General features: G+C 43.8%; 2 protein-coding genes across 2 annotated transcripts in view; one reads left to right on the top strand and one right to left on the bottom strand.

The window, feature by feature from the left end:
- The window catches only part of LOC135103599 (uncharacterized), a 3,287-nt gene extending 954 nt beyond the window's left edge, over positions 1-2,333 (bottom strand). Inside the window, exons 1-2 of the mRNA XM_064010076.1 lie at positions 1,954-2,333; positions 1-137 (exon numbers count right to left, since the gene is read on the bottom strand). The exon at positions 1-137 is cut by the window's left edge and continues 954 nt beyond it. Of these exons, the coding sequence (XP_063866146.1) occupies positions 1-111 (111 nt within the window). The 5' untranslated portion in view covers positions 112-137; positions 1,954-2,333. The remainder of the gene's footprint in view (positions 138-1,953) is intronic.
- A 2,498-nt stretch (positions 2,334-4,831) lies between these two features.
- The window catches only part of LOC135103634 (coagulation factor XI-like), a 9,635-nt gene continuing 1,966 nt past the window's right edge, over positions 4,832-12,500 (top strand). Inside the window, exons 1-6 of the mRNA XM_064010182.1 lie at positions 4,832-5,140; positions 9,222-9,364; positions 10,647-10,787; positions 11,087-11,312; positions 11,644-11,781; positions 12,455-12,500. The exon at positions 12,455-12,500 is cut by the window's right edge and continues 174 nt beyond it. Of these exons, the coding sequence (XP_063866252.1) occupies positions 11,163-11,312; positions 11,644-11,781; positions 12,455-12,500 (334 nt within the window). The 5' untranslated portion in view covers positions 4,832-5,140; positions 9,222-9,364; positions 10,647-10,787; positions 11,087-11,162. The remainder of the gene's footprint in view (positions 5,141-9,221; positions 9,365-10,646; positions 10,788-11,086; positions 11,313-11,643; positions 11,782-12,454) is intronic.

Below are 12,500 nucleotides of genomic sequence, written 5' to 3' on the forward strand. Positions count from 1 at the left end.
GATGTTGGAGCCCCAGGGAGGGTGAGTGGTGGACTGGGGGGTAGGAGAGGCTGTGCTAAGGATACTCTCTCCAATCACAACAGCCGCCGTCAGCAGCACTGCCGCCGCCATGCCTCTGAGCGCAGGGAGGAGAGAACCTGTGTGTGGAGACGGTGGTGGTGGTGGTGGTGGTCGAAGTGGTGGTGGTTGATAAGAGGTGAAGACAAGTGATGTTGGCGGTGGTGTTTGTAGTAAATATGATGATGGTAGTAGTAATGATTGTTGTCTTTAATGGTGGTGGTATTCATAACTATGGTAGTAATAAAAATGAATGGTGATTGTTGAAGAAGGGCAGTGAAGATGCAGATGGTAAAAGAGGAGGAGGTGGAGAAGAAAACATAGTGAATCTAGATAGATATGGAAATGAAAAAAAGTGATGGAGGAGGAGCAGATAGAAGAGCAAAGAATATAGAAGTGAGGTGGTGAAAGTAACAACAATAATGAAACCTTAAAAACAAGACACCATCAATAAATCATCCAAGCGTGCGTCTGTATGTCGGCACAGTGACGGGGACGCCTCCACCATCCCACCCCCATCCACCTCCTGCAGTAGTGGCGGTGGTGGTGGGGGTAGCCAGGTGGTGGTGGGGGTGGCCAGGTGGCGGGAACATAATCTTCTCTCCATCCATCACTGATTCGTCACATGTTTTTAGTGGCCACATGCAGACTAATTATCCTCCTCCTCCTCCTCCTCCTCCTCTTCCTCCTCCTCCTCCTCTTCCTCTTCTCCTTGTTCTTTTTTTCTCCTCCTGCTGCTGCTCTTGTTTCTCCTCCTCCTCTCCTCCTCCTCCTCTTTCTCCTTCAACTCTTCCTCTATTTCCTATTCTTTTTGCTTCAGTTTCTGCGTCTGTTCCTCCTCCTCTTCCTTCTCCTCCTACTCTTTTTTTTGTTCTTCCTACTTACCTTCTTTTTCCTCCTCCTGCTCATATTCCTCCTCCTTTTCCTCCTCTCTTTCCTACTCTCAATCTTTCTTCTCCTTCTCTTTCTCCTCCTCTTTCTCCTCCTCCTCCTCTTCCTCTTCTTCCTCCTCCTCCTCCTCCTCCTCCTCCTCCTCCTCCTCCTCCTCCCTCCTCCTCCTCCTCCTTGCTGTACTCCACTTCAAGCTCCTCTCAATCTCTAAGAATGCAAAAAAAAAAAAAAAAAAAGAATTACTAACTATAAACACAAATATTACTACCCATATGTTGAGTGTGTGTGTGTGTGTGTGTGTCTGTGTGTGTGCTTTCACGAGTAATTACGAGGCATGAGGTATATAAATCGCAAGGAGAAAGGCAAATTGTGATGGGAAGCCAGAAACTCACAACAATTGAGTGACTGCCCGTTCCTTTTAGCCGCAGGAGAGAGAGAGAGAGAGAGAGAGAGAGAGATGAGAGAGAGAGAGGAGAGAGGAGAGAGAGAGAGAGAGAGAGAGAGAGAAAGGGTGGGGGGGAGACGCCTTGGGTTTCCGCCAGTGACCACAATGCAACTGTTCAGGAGCGTCGCCTTCCCTCTGTTCTCGATTTTCAGGACGCCGTGCTCTCTCTTCACTAATCTGAGCCTTAATTAGATACTTCTCTTACTTATTATGGAAAGCGTGGAGAGTTTCTTTTTTTTTTTTTTTTGTAATATATCTTTTAGGCCCCCCACTCTCTCTCTCTCTCTCTCTCTCTCTCCTCTCTCTCTCTCTCTCTCTCCTCTCTCTCTCTCATCTCTCTCTCTCTCTCAAGAAGAAAGGACTAAAATTATCATGCAGAAATCTATATCAATGTCCATCTGTCAGTCTGTCTACCATTAAAATTTACCTATCTACTCAACCCATCCGCTTACCCCTTATACTTCCCACCCTCTCCCAGCACCCACATACCTCCCCCGCACCCACGCGCACAATATACACACAACTTATCCTATTAATCAGAGGTAGACGACAAAGCTAACCTTAAGGCGGTGCTGGGGATGGTACTGAACGACGCGGGGGACGAATGCAGATAAAGCAAGACACCAGCGTGAAGGTAACCAGTCGCAGGGTAAGTCGCAGCCAGCACACACGCCAACACCCAACAGACAGCTGATGGGAGGAAGGCAAGGAGAGATGAGGCCTTCTCTCTCTCTCCCTCCTGTACCTCCTCTCCTCTAGGCTGTCAGAGGAGGAGGAGGAGGAGGAGGAGGAGGTAGGGAGTTCCATATTGATGATCGATGACTTGGCTAGTAGATTTCACGGTAATTAAAGTGATTATTGTGGTTGTAATGTACGTTTGGTTCGGTCAGTTCTGACTGAGTGTGAGGGAGCAGCGGGAACTTGGCGGTAACACGGCGAGGCTGCTTCATGAGGGTTCGTTAGGCAGTGCCGCGGTTCACAACACTGTGCCGCTACAGAGGGAAGCGTGAAGCTGCTCCTGTGGTCACTCGTGTGGGTGCAGTCTTTCATTACTCCACGCTTGTCTCTTTTAAGTTTCTGATTGATTGATTGATTGATTGAATTTTATCGCGAAAAGATAATACAATGCCCAAAGTATACACATATAAATTTGTGACAGAGAGACTGTGTAGTAGAATGACGAAAGATTGCAAGTGAATAATGATAATGATGGCAATATTTAACGCTCGTCTTCTTTCGACTACTGAGGGAGTGTGAAGTAAAAATAACAAAAGATTACAATGAATAATGACAATGATAACAAAAGAATAACAGAATACCACCAGAATAATAACAATAGGGGCCATGTAACCTTACAGTTCCGTGCCTAATTCAATTATGAGAACTATATAAGAACATAGGAAAATAAGGGAAGCTGCAAGAAGCCAACAGGCCTACACGTGACAGCCCCTGTAGTCAACCAATCACATAACCATTTCACCAAATAAGAAAGGGAGAGTAGCTTTCACCTCCACTATCATACCAAGCCTCAGATGTTCGCCAGGGACACTTCACTATGCTGTCTCCCTCCTCCCCCCTTCAGCTGCGGTAGGCTAGCTTGTTATAATGACCACAGCCACGTCGGATAAAGCTGCCCCGCCTCTCTACCGCCATATGCTTGTGGCCGTCATGGAAATCTTAATGCTGCACCGTGCCTCTTGTGAATGACTGTGTTGCGCCGTGTACTGCTAACAAACGAGTCTCTGTTAACTACTAATTACAGGTTGTTAGTGACGAGTCAATAGGCAGCTCTAAAATAATGTAAATTTAATGATGGTAATAATAGGTAGGTATGTTTTCATGGCGTGTTTTCTACAAGGATTGCCACGTGTAGGCTTAATGGTTTCCTGCAGCTGTTATTTTCTTTTGTCCTTATGCTCTAACTGTTCTAACTAAAGGAACATGAAGGAACACATAGGAAGAAACATACATCAGGAGACTGGTTGGCTTTAGTTGAGATCATGCAGCAACACTATTTGATTGAAAGTAAAGAAATGTGATAGTAAAGGCGAAGGATCCTCATTTATTTAGCGTTTAATACTCGTAGAAGACAATGGTAAGGGAGCAAAACCTTTTTATACTACAGTCTCGTGTGTGTGTGTGTGTGTGTGTGCGTAGAAAAGTCTAGCACAAGATCATTAACACCATGGTGAATCTTACACACACACACACACACACACACACACACACACACACACACACACACACACAAGAGTACGAGTACATGTGACTGATAATGGCTGAGAATGATAGGGATACATATGATAGATAGGTAGGAAAAGACAAATTTATATAGAAATAGATAAAAAAAAAAACTGTAATTGACAGAGACGAAGTTAAATATACATGGGATATGGTAGAGATAGATGACAGATGGACAGAAAGCGATAAATAGACGAAATTAAACAGAAAAAAAGAAACCTGAATAGATAATGATAAGATCGATAGACACACACGCAGAACAAAGAACCTAATTGGGACAGGTAAAGGTGAGAGAGAGAGAGAGAGAGAGAGAGAGGAGAGAGAGAGAGAGAGAGAGAGAGAGAGAGAGAGAGAGAGAGAGAGAGAGAGAGAGAGAGAGAGAGAGAGAGAATTGACGAAGCAGACATGAAAAACAAACACTTATAACAAACACAAATGCAAAAAACAAACTACCCACTAACCAATAAACAAAGCAAACAAAAGACGGCATGCAAAAAAAAAAAAAAAAAAAAAAAGAGAGGAACAAAACATTAATAGCAAAAACTTAGCCCAGACACTCCTCCCCTCTCATCCCCCACGTACATATCTCCCCCACCACACAGTTTACATGCACACCCCAAGGCATGACCCTTCTCCCGTTCCTTCCCTTCTTTCGTCCTTCCTTTCCACACACCATCCTATCCCCTGCCATTTCCTCTCCCTCACTATTTCACCCTACCTTGGACTCCTTACCTGACTCAATTCTTTATTCTTCCATCCATTCTCTTCCCTTCACGTACCTGCTTCCTCCCAATACATTAGTCCTTCCCTCACTCATTTCTACTTTTCCACACTCCTTAACTCATTCACTGCGATACGAGACAATACTGAACGGCACCAGAAGTAATGCATGAAATCTTTATAAACATCTACAAGAGAGAAGGTCATTAAAACAGTAGATTTTGCAGTTCCTACGCAGTTTAAAGACTGAAGGTGGCTACACAACACTCCCTCCCTTCCCTTCACGTTCCATTACCTTCCAATACTGCCATCCCTATCACTCCTAACACCACTCATACACTCCCAGCTCTCTCACATCACACTGTCTTCTGAGAAAAAAATAAATAAATTACTATATTTCTCACACTTTCTGCTAAACACTCCTGAAAACAAAGTCGTGAGGTGCTGTGACACGTGAGGAGGAGGAGGAGGAGGAGGAGGAGGAGGAGGAGGAGGACTAGCGGTAGGAGTAGTAGTGGCACAGTTCTGGTCAATAGTGGGTGAGGTGTGTTGGCGGTTAGTGTTGGTGTGGCAGTGGTGGTAGTGGTGCGGCGGTGGTGATGGCGTGCGTCAGGGTGGTGGCTTTGGTGGTGGTGGTGACGCTATCGGGCAGGTGGGGGTGTCAAGGGGAGGTGCTGGCCGTCCCCCACATGATGGATCCCCTGCAGAAGTCCCTCCAACGGTTCGGCAACATAAGTAAGATGGGGGCGATGTTACCTCGTCTCGGCGCCACTGTCAGGACGTCAAGTAAGGGCTGATGCTCCACCTGTACATCCTCTTTCTCCTATCCCCCATGCCTGTAACCTAACCTGACTGACCACAACCCAGCCTAACCTAATCTAACCTACCTCTAACTTAACTCAACTTCACTAAAACTAACTTCGACAAACTTAACCTACTTTAACTTGATGTAACCTACCATAAGTTAATTAAGTTTAATCAACCTATAACCTTACTTAACCTTCCCTAATGAAACCTAATGAAACTATAACCTAACCTGACCCGACCTGATATGAACAGACCTTCTTTTAGTTCCTTCAGTTGTCATAAAAGGAGATGGAGAGTTATAAAGAATGGAAAGAACAACCGGAAATATTTTTAGGCTGACGAACAGACCTTAGGAGGAACTTGTGGAGTTGACTTGCTTGATCTGTCTAAACGAAGCATTAGTGATTTAAAAGAAGTAAAAAAAATATTTGAACTTAATAAGATGGGATTTCAAAGATACTTATCATAGTAAAATATTCTCATCAAATGATACTCAGCAATTGCCAATCCTTTGTTTAAAATTTATTCTTGCAGTCATTCCCGCCAATTCGCCAATAGTATAACAGTTATAACTTTCATGAAGAGATTTGAGAAACATCAGTACTCAGACTCTAAACCCTCACTGGAAAAAATCAAATTCTTCCGGACGCCGCTATATAACTTTTCCAAGCTGTACGGTTTTTCTTCGTTTACTGCCAGCCACATCTGGAAGAATCACTGGGTGGGGAGGAGCCTTCATCTTTACTATCCAACGTTTATTAATAATGTAGTTTATCATCAACGATCTCGCATACACCAAGAGATCTTCTGTTTGTTTTTCCTTTGTGTTCTTCCTCTCGCTGTCAAAAAAGAAAAAAAAAGTGCTTTCGCTTTCAATGTCTTACAAATACTACGACATACATAAACATTCTCTCTCTCTCTCTCTCTCTCTCTCTCTCTCTCTCTCTCTCTCTCTCTCTCTCTCTCTCTCTCTCTCTCTCTCTCTCTCTCTCTCTCTCCCTCTCTCTCTCTCTCTTTCTTCTCATATGCGTGTGTAGTTCACCACAATCTTGAGGGTCACGTGATGGACTCACACTCGCCGCCTGTACGCTCACGGGGGAAAGCTCAGAGCTCATGTGGTCCAATCTGTGGGTGAGGCTTTGCACGCCTCACACCTGTCACGTACAGGTGTGTGTGTGTGTGTGTGTGTGTGTGTGTGTGTGTGTGTGTGTGTGTGTGTGTGTGTGTGTGTGTGTGTGTGTGTGTGTGTGTGTGTGTGTTCAATTTCAAATATTTAATGCCACTGATATTACAAATGGTTTAAACACACATAATATTCGTATTAGATGGTAAGGTCTGCCGAGACTAACCTTTCTGGCAGACTCAGTTATCACACCTTTGCATAAATAGTCCAGAATTAAGCCAACAATGTAATCTAGTACTACAATATATAGAATACAACTTACATGTGTGTGAGTGTGTGTGTTATCTTGGGTGGACGCACATTTAATTCTCTTCCTGGAAAGCTTGTATTCAAACCTTCACTCGCTCCACAAAGCCTTTCTCAACTTTATTCCCCCCTCCACTTCCCTGCAACCCCTCCCCTCCCTCCCCTTTCGTACCCACGCCCTTCTTCACCCTCCCTTCTGCACATCATTAGTTACCTTCCCTTTCACTGCCACAGCCCTGCAGTCCTCCCCTCACTCTCCTTCCCTCCCTCCCACCACTTATCCCCCCCCCCCGACACAACACATCATGACACCCCGGCAACCATACTTCGCAACACACACACACACACACACACACACACACACACGGGCGACAAAGGCTCACCGCTCGATACTGATACCACACACACACCCACCCACCCACACACACACACACACACACACACACATACACACACACACACACACACACACACACACACACACACACCAAGGTCGTAAATAACTGACCTACTCACCTATTTAAAAAAAATAACTTCCTGTTTTTTGTTCTCATTTATTTAGTTTCCTTTTTCTCACCTACTTTACCCACCCATACTTCCTCCTCCTCCTCCTCCTCCTCCTTCTGCTCCTCCTCCTTCCAATCAATTTTTTTTTTTTTTTGTGTGTGTGTGTGTTTTCCTTCGCATTTGCTTTTTCTCTCTACCAATTTCTTCCTTCCTTCCTTTCTGCCGTATGTAAGTGCGAATGTCATATTTATATAAAAGGAGGAGGAGGAGGAGGAGGAGGAGGAGGAGGAGGAGTAACATATCTAATATAAAACAAGTGAGGAAATAATAGAAAGATGAATCAATAAATGAATATACAGTAAGTGAATATATAAACTAATAAACAAATACAATAAAATAGATTGATAATTCAAAGATTAAAGATAAGAATAAAAGATACATGAAGAAAACACATAAATTCTACCAGAGAGAGAGAGAGAGAGAGAGAGAGAGAGAGAGAGAGAGAGAGAGAGAGAGAGAGAGAGAGAGAGAGAGAGAGAGAGAAGTATTACTAATACAATGTTATGACCTCGTAAAACTTGCAAAACTATTGATGTGTATTCTGTTTTATGCCTTATCTGTGGTGGCGGTAGTGGTGGTGGTGGTGGTCAAAGTAGTGTAGTAGTAGTAGTAGTAGTAGTAGTAGTAGTAGTAGTAGTAGTAGTAGTAGCAATAGTGGTCTATATTAATACTAGTGCTGACAACCTTCCCAATTAATGACCCCAAACACTGAGAAGATAAACGATCGTTATAAGATCGATGTGGTTACGTAAGAGAGAAACGAAGGAGGGAGGAAGGAAGGATAGAAGAAGAGGGATAAGGAAGGTGAGGAAATAAGGAGGATAAAGGAAAGGAAAGGCGTGAAAAAGAAAAAATGTGGCCCTGAAACACAGTGACCTCCATGTGTGTGTGTGTGTGTGTGTGTGTGTGTGTGTGTGTGTGTGTGTGTTTCTTTTCGTCAATATAAGGAGGAATTTGACCTTGGCCGTATAAAAGGAAGGGTTGGTATTCTTAAGTCAGTCCCCCCTCTCCCCCTTCATTTCTCATTTTCTGTTTCGTAAGCCTTTTTCTTTTCCACGATCATCTTTTCCTTCCCTCTCCCTTGCAGCAAATGTCTTTAGAAAGGTTCCCCACTATCACCCCTTCCTGTTCTATCATAAGCTTTAGTCTTCTGGTTTTCATTTCTTTTTTTGGTAATCAGAAACGCTATGTTCTCTCGCCATGACTGTTTTCAAAGGCCACGCAGATGGTTAGCCGGGTTCTCAAGAGTGTTTCTTCTGTTATTCTTGTTGATCTGTCAGTCACTAGAACCGTAAAAATAACCTTTAATACCCGTGTAACTTCAACTGTATAGCCTCTTGAAAGTAGTGGAGGTGCGTCGCTGAACTGTTTCAAAATATGTTCCAATGTACATTTTTATTTTTTTTATTTTTTTTAATCTTTCTAGTCGTGTGTTGGTGTGATCGTTCCCTGCTTAAGTTTTCTTGTGGTCAGGTGTCTTCTTCCTTTCCTTTAACTGATTTCCTTCCATGTTAGTAGCAGTTTACCCATTAAGTTTACCCATCCGATGCCACTCGTCGCTTTTTTCATGAATTGTCACCATCAGCAGCATTATCGCCTGCTATAATTCTTCTGCAGGGAGCCGCAAGGGGGGGATGTGTGTGTTAAGCGGGACAGTGGCCGCGCATAACAAAAGAGGAGTCACGCGAGACCAGCTCCAGTTTAGCTAATGCTTCTTTGCACGCATTTCACGCATACTTTGCAAGAAAAAAAAAAAAAAGAAAATCAATGAACAGCGTCAGTAGCAACAGTATCAAGGGTGACTAAAGCAGCGTCCGGCCAAGGAAGAGACATGAGGGAGATATCGCTGGTTTAGCTCGTTTTTTCACACGCATTTCACGCATACTTTAAAAAAAAAAAAAGATTGAACAACACCAATAGCAACGGTACCAGAAGTGATCAGAGCAACGTCCGGCCTAAGAAAAGCTGGAGTTACTGCTGTTTCTTGTATTTGTTTGCATGAGTGGCGGTGATCGTGCATGTGCTTGGAATATACTTTACTTATTCTCCTCCTCCCGTCCACAGCAACGCGAGGAGGTGGGGAGCGGCTGGAAGTGGAGAGCACGCAGCAGCTAAGCTCCCTCTCCGCTGTGCTCGACTGTAAACAAAACCTTCGCTCTGGACGACGGGCAGGTGGCGCTCCTCTACTCCCGATCTGACTTGTACAGGTGACGCCCTTCCCTCCCTCGCCAAGGCCTGATAGTTAGTGGCCATCAGAGAGGTTTAAGTTAAAGCCCTGATCAGATGTGAATAACCAACCTCATCCACTCAATTCCAAGGTGTTTAGTTTTTGTTTATTTTCATTTTTTTCTATATTAAGCTGATCCTGCTGACAATATCCTAAAAAAAACCTGATAATTGGATGATTCTTAGATGGGAGCACTTGAGATTGAGAGAAAACAGTGGACAAAGTCGAAGTGAGTGTGGTGTGCAAACTTAACTAGCGGATATAAAGACGACACGTGTCAACAACATAAAACGAACTATCAATATGAAGGGTGCATGTATGGCAACTCCTCTCTTACGTGGGAGACTTGCATATCGTACAGAAGGAGAGAGAGAGAGAGAGAGAGAGAGAGAGAGAGAGAGAGAGAGAGAGAGAGAGAGAGAGAGAGAGAGAGAGAGAGGAGCAGCGGAATAACCCTTTGGCTGCAATGGTCGCTCTTTGTTCACATTCATTGCACTATGGAGGTTATTTGGATGGACACATATGAGAAAACACAGAAAACGGGGATAGATTTGTCTTTTCTGAGGTGCACTAAAGTCTCGGAGTGACTGTAGTAAAAAAAAAATACGCGTCAAAAATGTTGAAGGTGTTTACAAGGAAAAATGTTTACTAATGAAAAGGTTGGTGAGTCGCAAGTGGATGGGCGAGGGTGGTTCGAAAAGAGAGCAAACAAACAAGACTCCTACCTTACAGAATACTCCACCCCAACACACACGCAGAGGTCTGTGGGTGTGTGCACTTCAAACTCACCAGTGTCACGGCGATAAAAATAAATAAATAAATAAATAAATAAATAAAATAAATAAATAAATAAAAATAAAAATAAATAAAATAAATAAATAAACAAATGAAAAAAAGTCTGCATCGAGTCATGAAGTGGGGAGGGAAAGATACACAAATGACGCAAGAAAGAGGGGAGTTAATCAATGTCACTCATTTAATAATTATAATAAACTATGTAGCTAAATATTACTAGATAACTAACGTACGTGTGTGTGTGTGTGTGTGTGTGTGTGTGCAGACATAATTTAAGTAACTCTTGCTTTACTAATATTTTATGCCACATTTCTCTTTATTATTTATTTATTTATTCATTTATTTATTTATTTATTTATTTTTTATTTATTTATTTTTATTTTTTTATGAGCGGGGTGATGTGAGGTGAGATACATTGTGGTGAGTGGTGGTGAGCGTGGTGTTGATCGGCGTGGCGTCTGTCCCAGGTACACGTGCAGACAGAAGTTCACGGCCATTAACCTGGACAGCAAGTTGGAGTTTGCCTGTCACAGTCTGAGTCTCAAGTTTAATTGTTTCCTGGAGGCGCTCAAGGTGACGGTGGACGGCGAGGAGGAGGTCTACTGCAGGTGTGTGTGTGTGTGTGTGTGTGTGTGTGTGTGTGTGTGTGTGTGTGTGTGTGTGTGTGTGTGTGTGTGTGTGTGTGTGTGTGTGTAGCTATCTGTTTCAGTTACTCTTAGTTCGACTATATTTTTATTTATTGGTGTTTGTATTTATGTCTGTATGTGTGTGCACGTCCTAATCTCCATAGTCATAATTCGTATTTTTGTCTATATATATGCATCTGCCTGTCTGTCTGTCTCTATCTATTACCTCATCCCAGTCAGTAGCTTACCCGCCCCATCACCTCCCTTACATGGCGGCGCAGTAACGACGTGGTGCCGGCAAGGAAGGGCAAAGAGGTGGAGGTGGAGTACGTGCGCAAGATCGGAGGCATTAACGGCATGTATGTGTGCACGGTGACGGCGGAGATGACGCTGCCCTCGCGGCTCACCGAGAACCCGTGCGGCGTCACCTCCAGCATGGAAAACGGGGTGCGGGTTGGCGCGGCGCCCCCCGTACTGCGTGTGGTGGGCGGCCAGGACGCGAGCCAGGTATGTGTGTGTGTGTGTGTGTGTGTGTGTGTGGAGAATATGGACTGCAGATGTATGATGGACTGTGACACTAAACTTTGTAATCTACAGTAAATGATATATGAACTGATTATTATTGTATTGCTTGCTGTGGTCAATAAACTATGTATCTTTCTATCTTTCTATTGTGTGTGTGTGTGTGTGTGTGTGTGTGTGTGTGTGTGTGTGTGTGTGTGTGTAAAACCATATCCTACACACATTACTTCCTCTGTCTTAAACGATATTCCATAAATTTAAAATCCCTATTAACTCTCAAACATCTACACCCGCCCCCCTCTCAACAATCACGCAGGGGGAGTACCCGTGGATGGCGTTCCTCATCATGCAGGCTGGGAAGTACAGGTTCAGCTGCGGCGGCACTCTCATCAGCAGCACCCACGTCCTCTCCGCCGCCCATTGCTTCGATGGAGAAATCGTGGAGACAATCGAGGTAATCATCCTTCTCCACCACCTCCTCCTCCGCCTCCTCCACCATCCTACTCCTCCTCTTCCTCTTCCTCGTTCTCGTCCTTTCGCAAATCCACTTTGCCTTCACAGGTCTCCAGTACGAGAAAAGGTCTCAAGGAAAGGCTCCCTATTAATCACTGAGTCTATTCCATTCATCTACCACTCTATTTGTCTAGTTTCTTCCTATCTCTCCTTTAAATTTAACTTTGTCAAGCCTGAACCCACTATTTCTTATCGTATCCTGATTACTAACCCTGAGGATTTTGCCCATGCCAGCCCTGTTATGTCCCTTATACCACTTAAGGAACTCTATCAGATTCCCTCTTAATCTATGCCAATGGCAGCGCAGCACTTATGTTGGTATTCTTAAGCGTTTTGATACCTCATCGCGACTACTTTTAGCTCCCTGTAGCAAAGGTTATAGGAGCTTTCAAGTGTGTTTTTATAGCTCAAATGAAAGTTTAACAAATATCCCATACCTTTTAATGGAAAATACTAAGAAAAATGCCACTGATAGTCTTTGTTTTTTTTAAATACTCGTCATGAATGCCCAAGAGATTAAAAAGTGTTAAGAAAATATAGGTTCTGAAAGAGAAAAAACTGAAGCAGTGAAAGGGTTCAGAAAACTGAGCCTAAAGACGGTGTTCGCGGGGCAGGTTGGTCTGGGGAACGTGCACCGGGTGATGGTGGGCGGCTCGGCTC

The sequence above is a fragment of the Scylla paramamosain genome, chromosome 1, assembly GCF_035594125.1.
Source record: "Scylla paramamosain isolate STU-SP2022 chromosome 1, ASM3559412v1, whole genome shotgun sequence".
Lineage (NCBI taxonomy): Eukaryota > Metazoa > Arthropoda > Malacostraca > Decapoda > Portunidae > Scylla > Scylla paramamosain.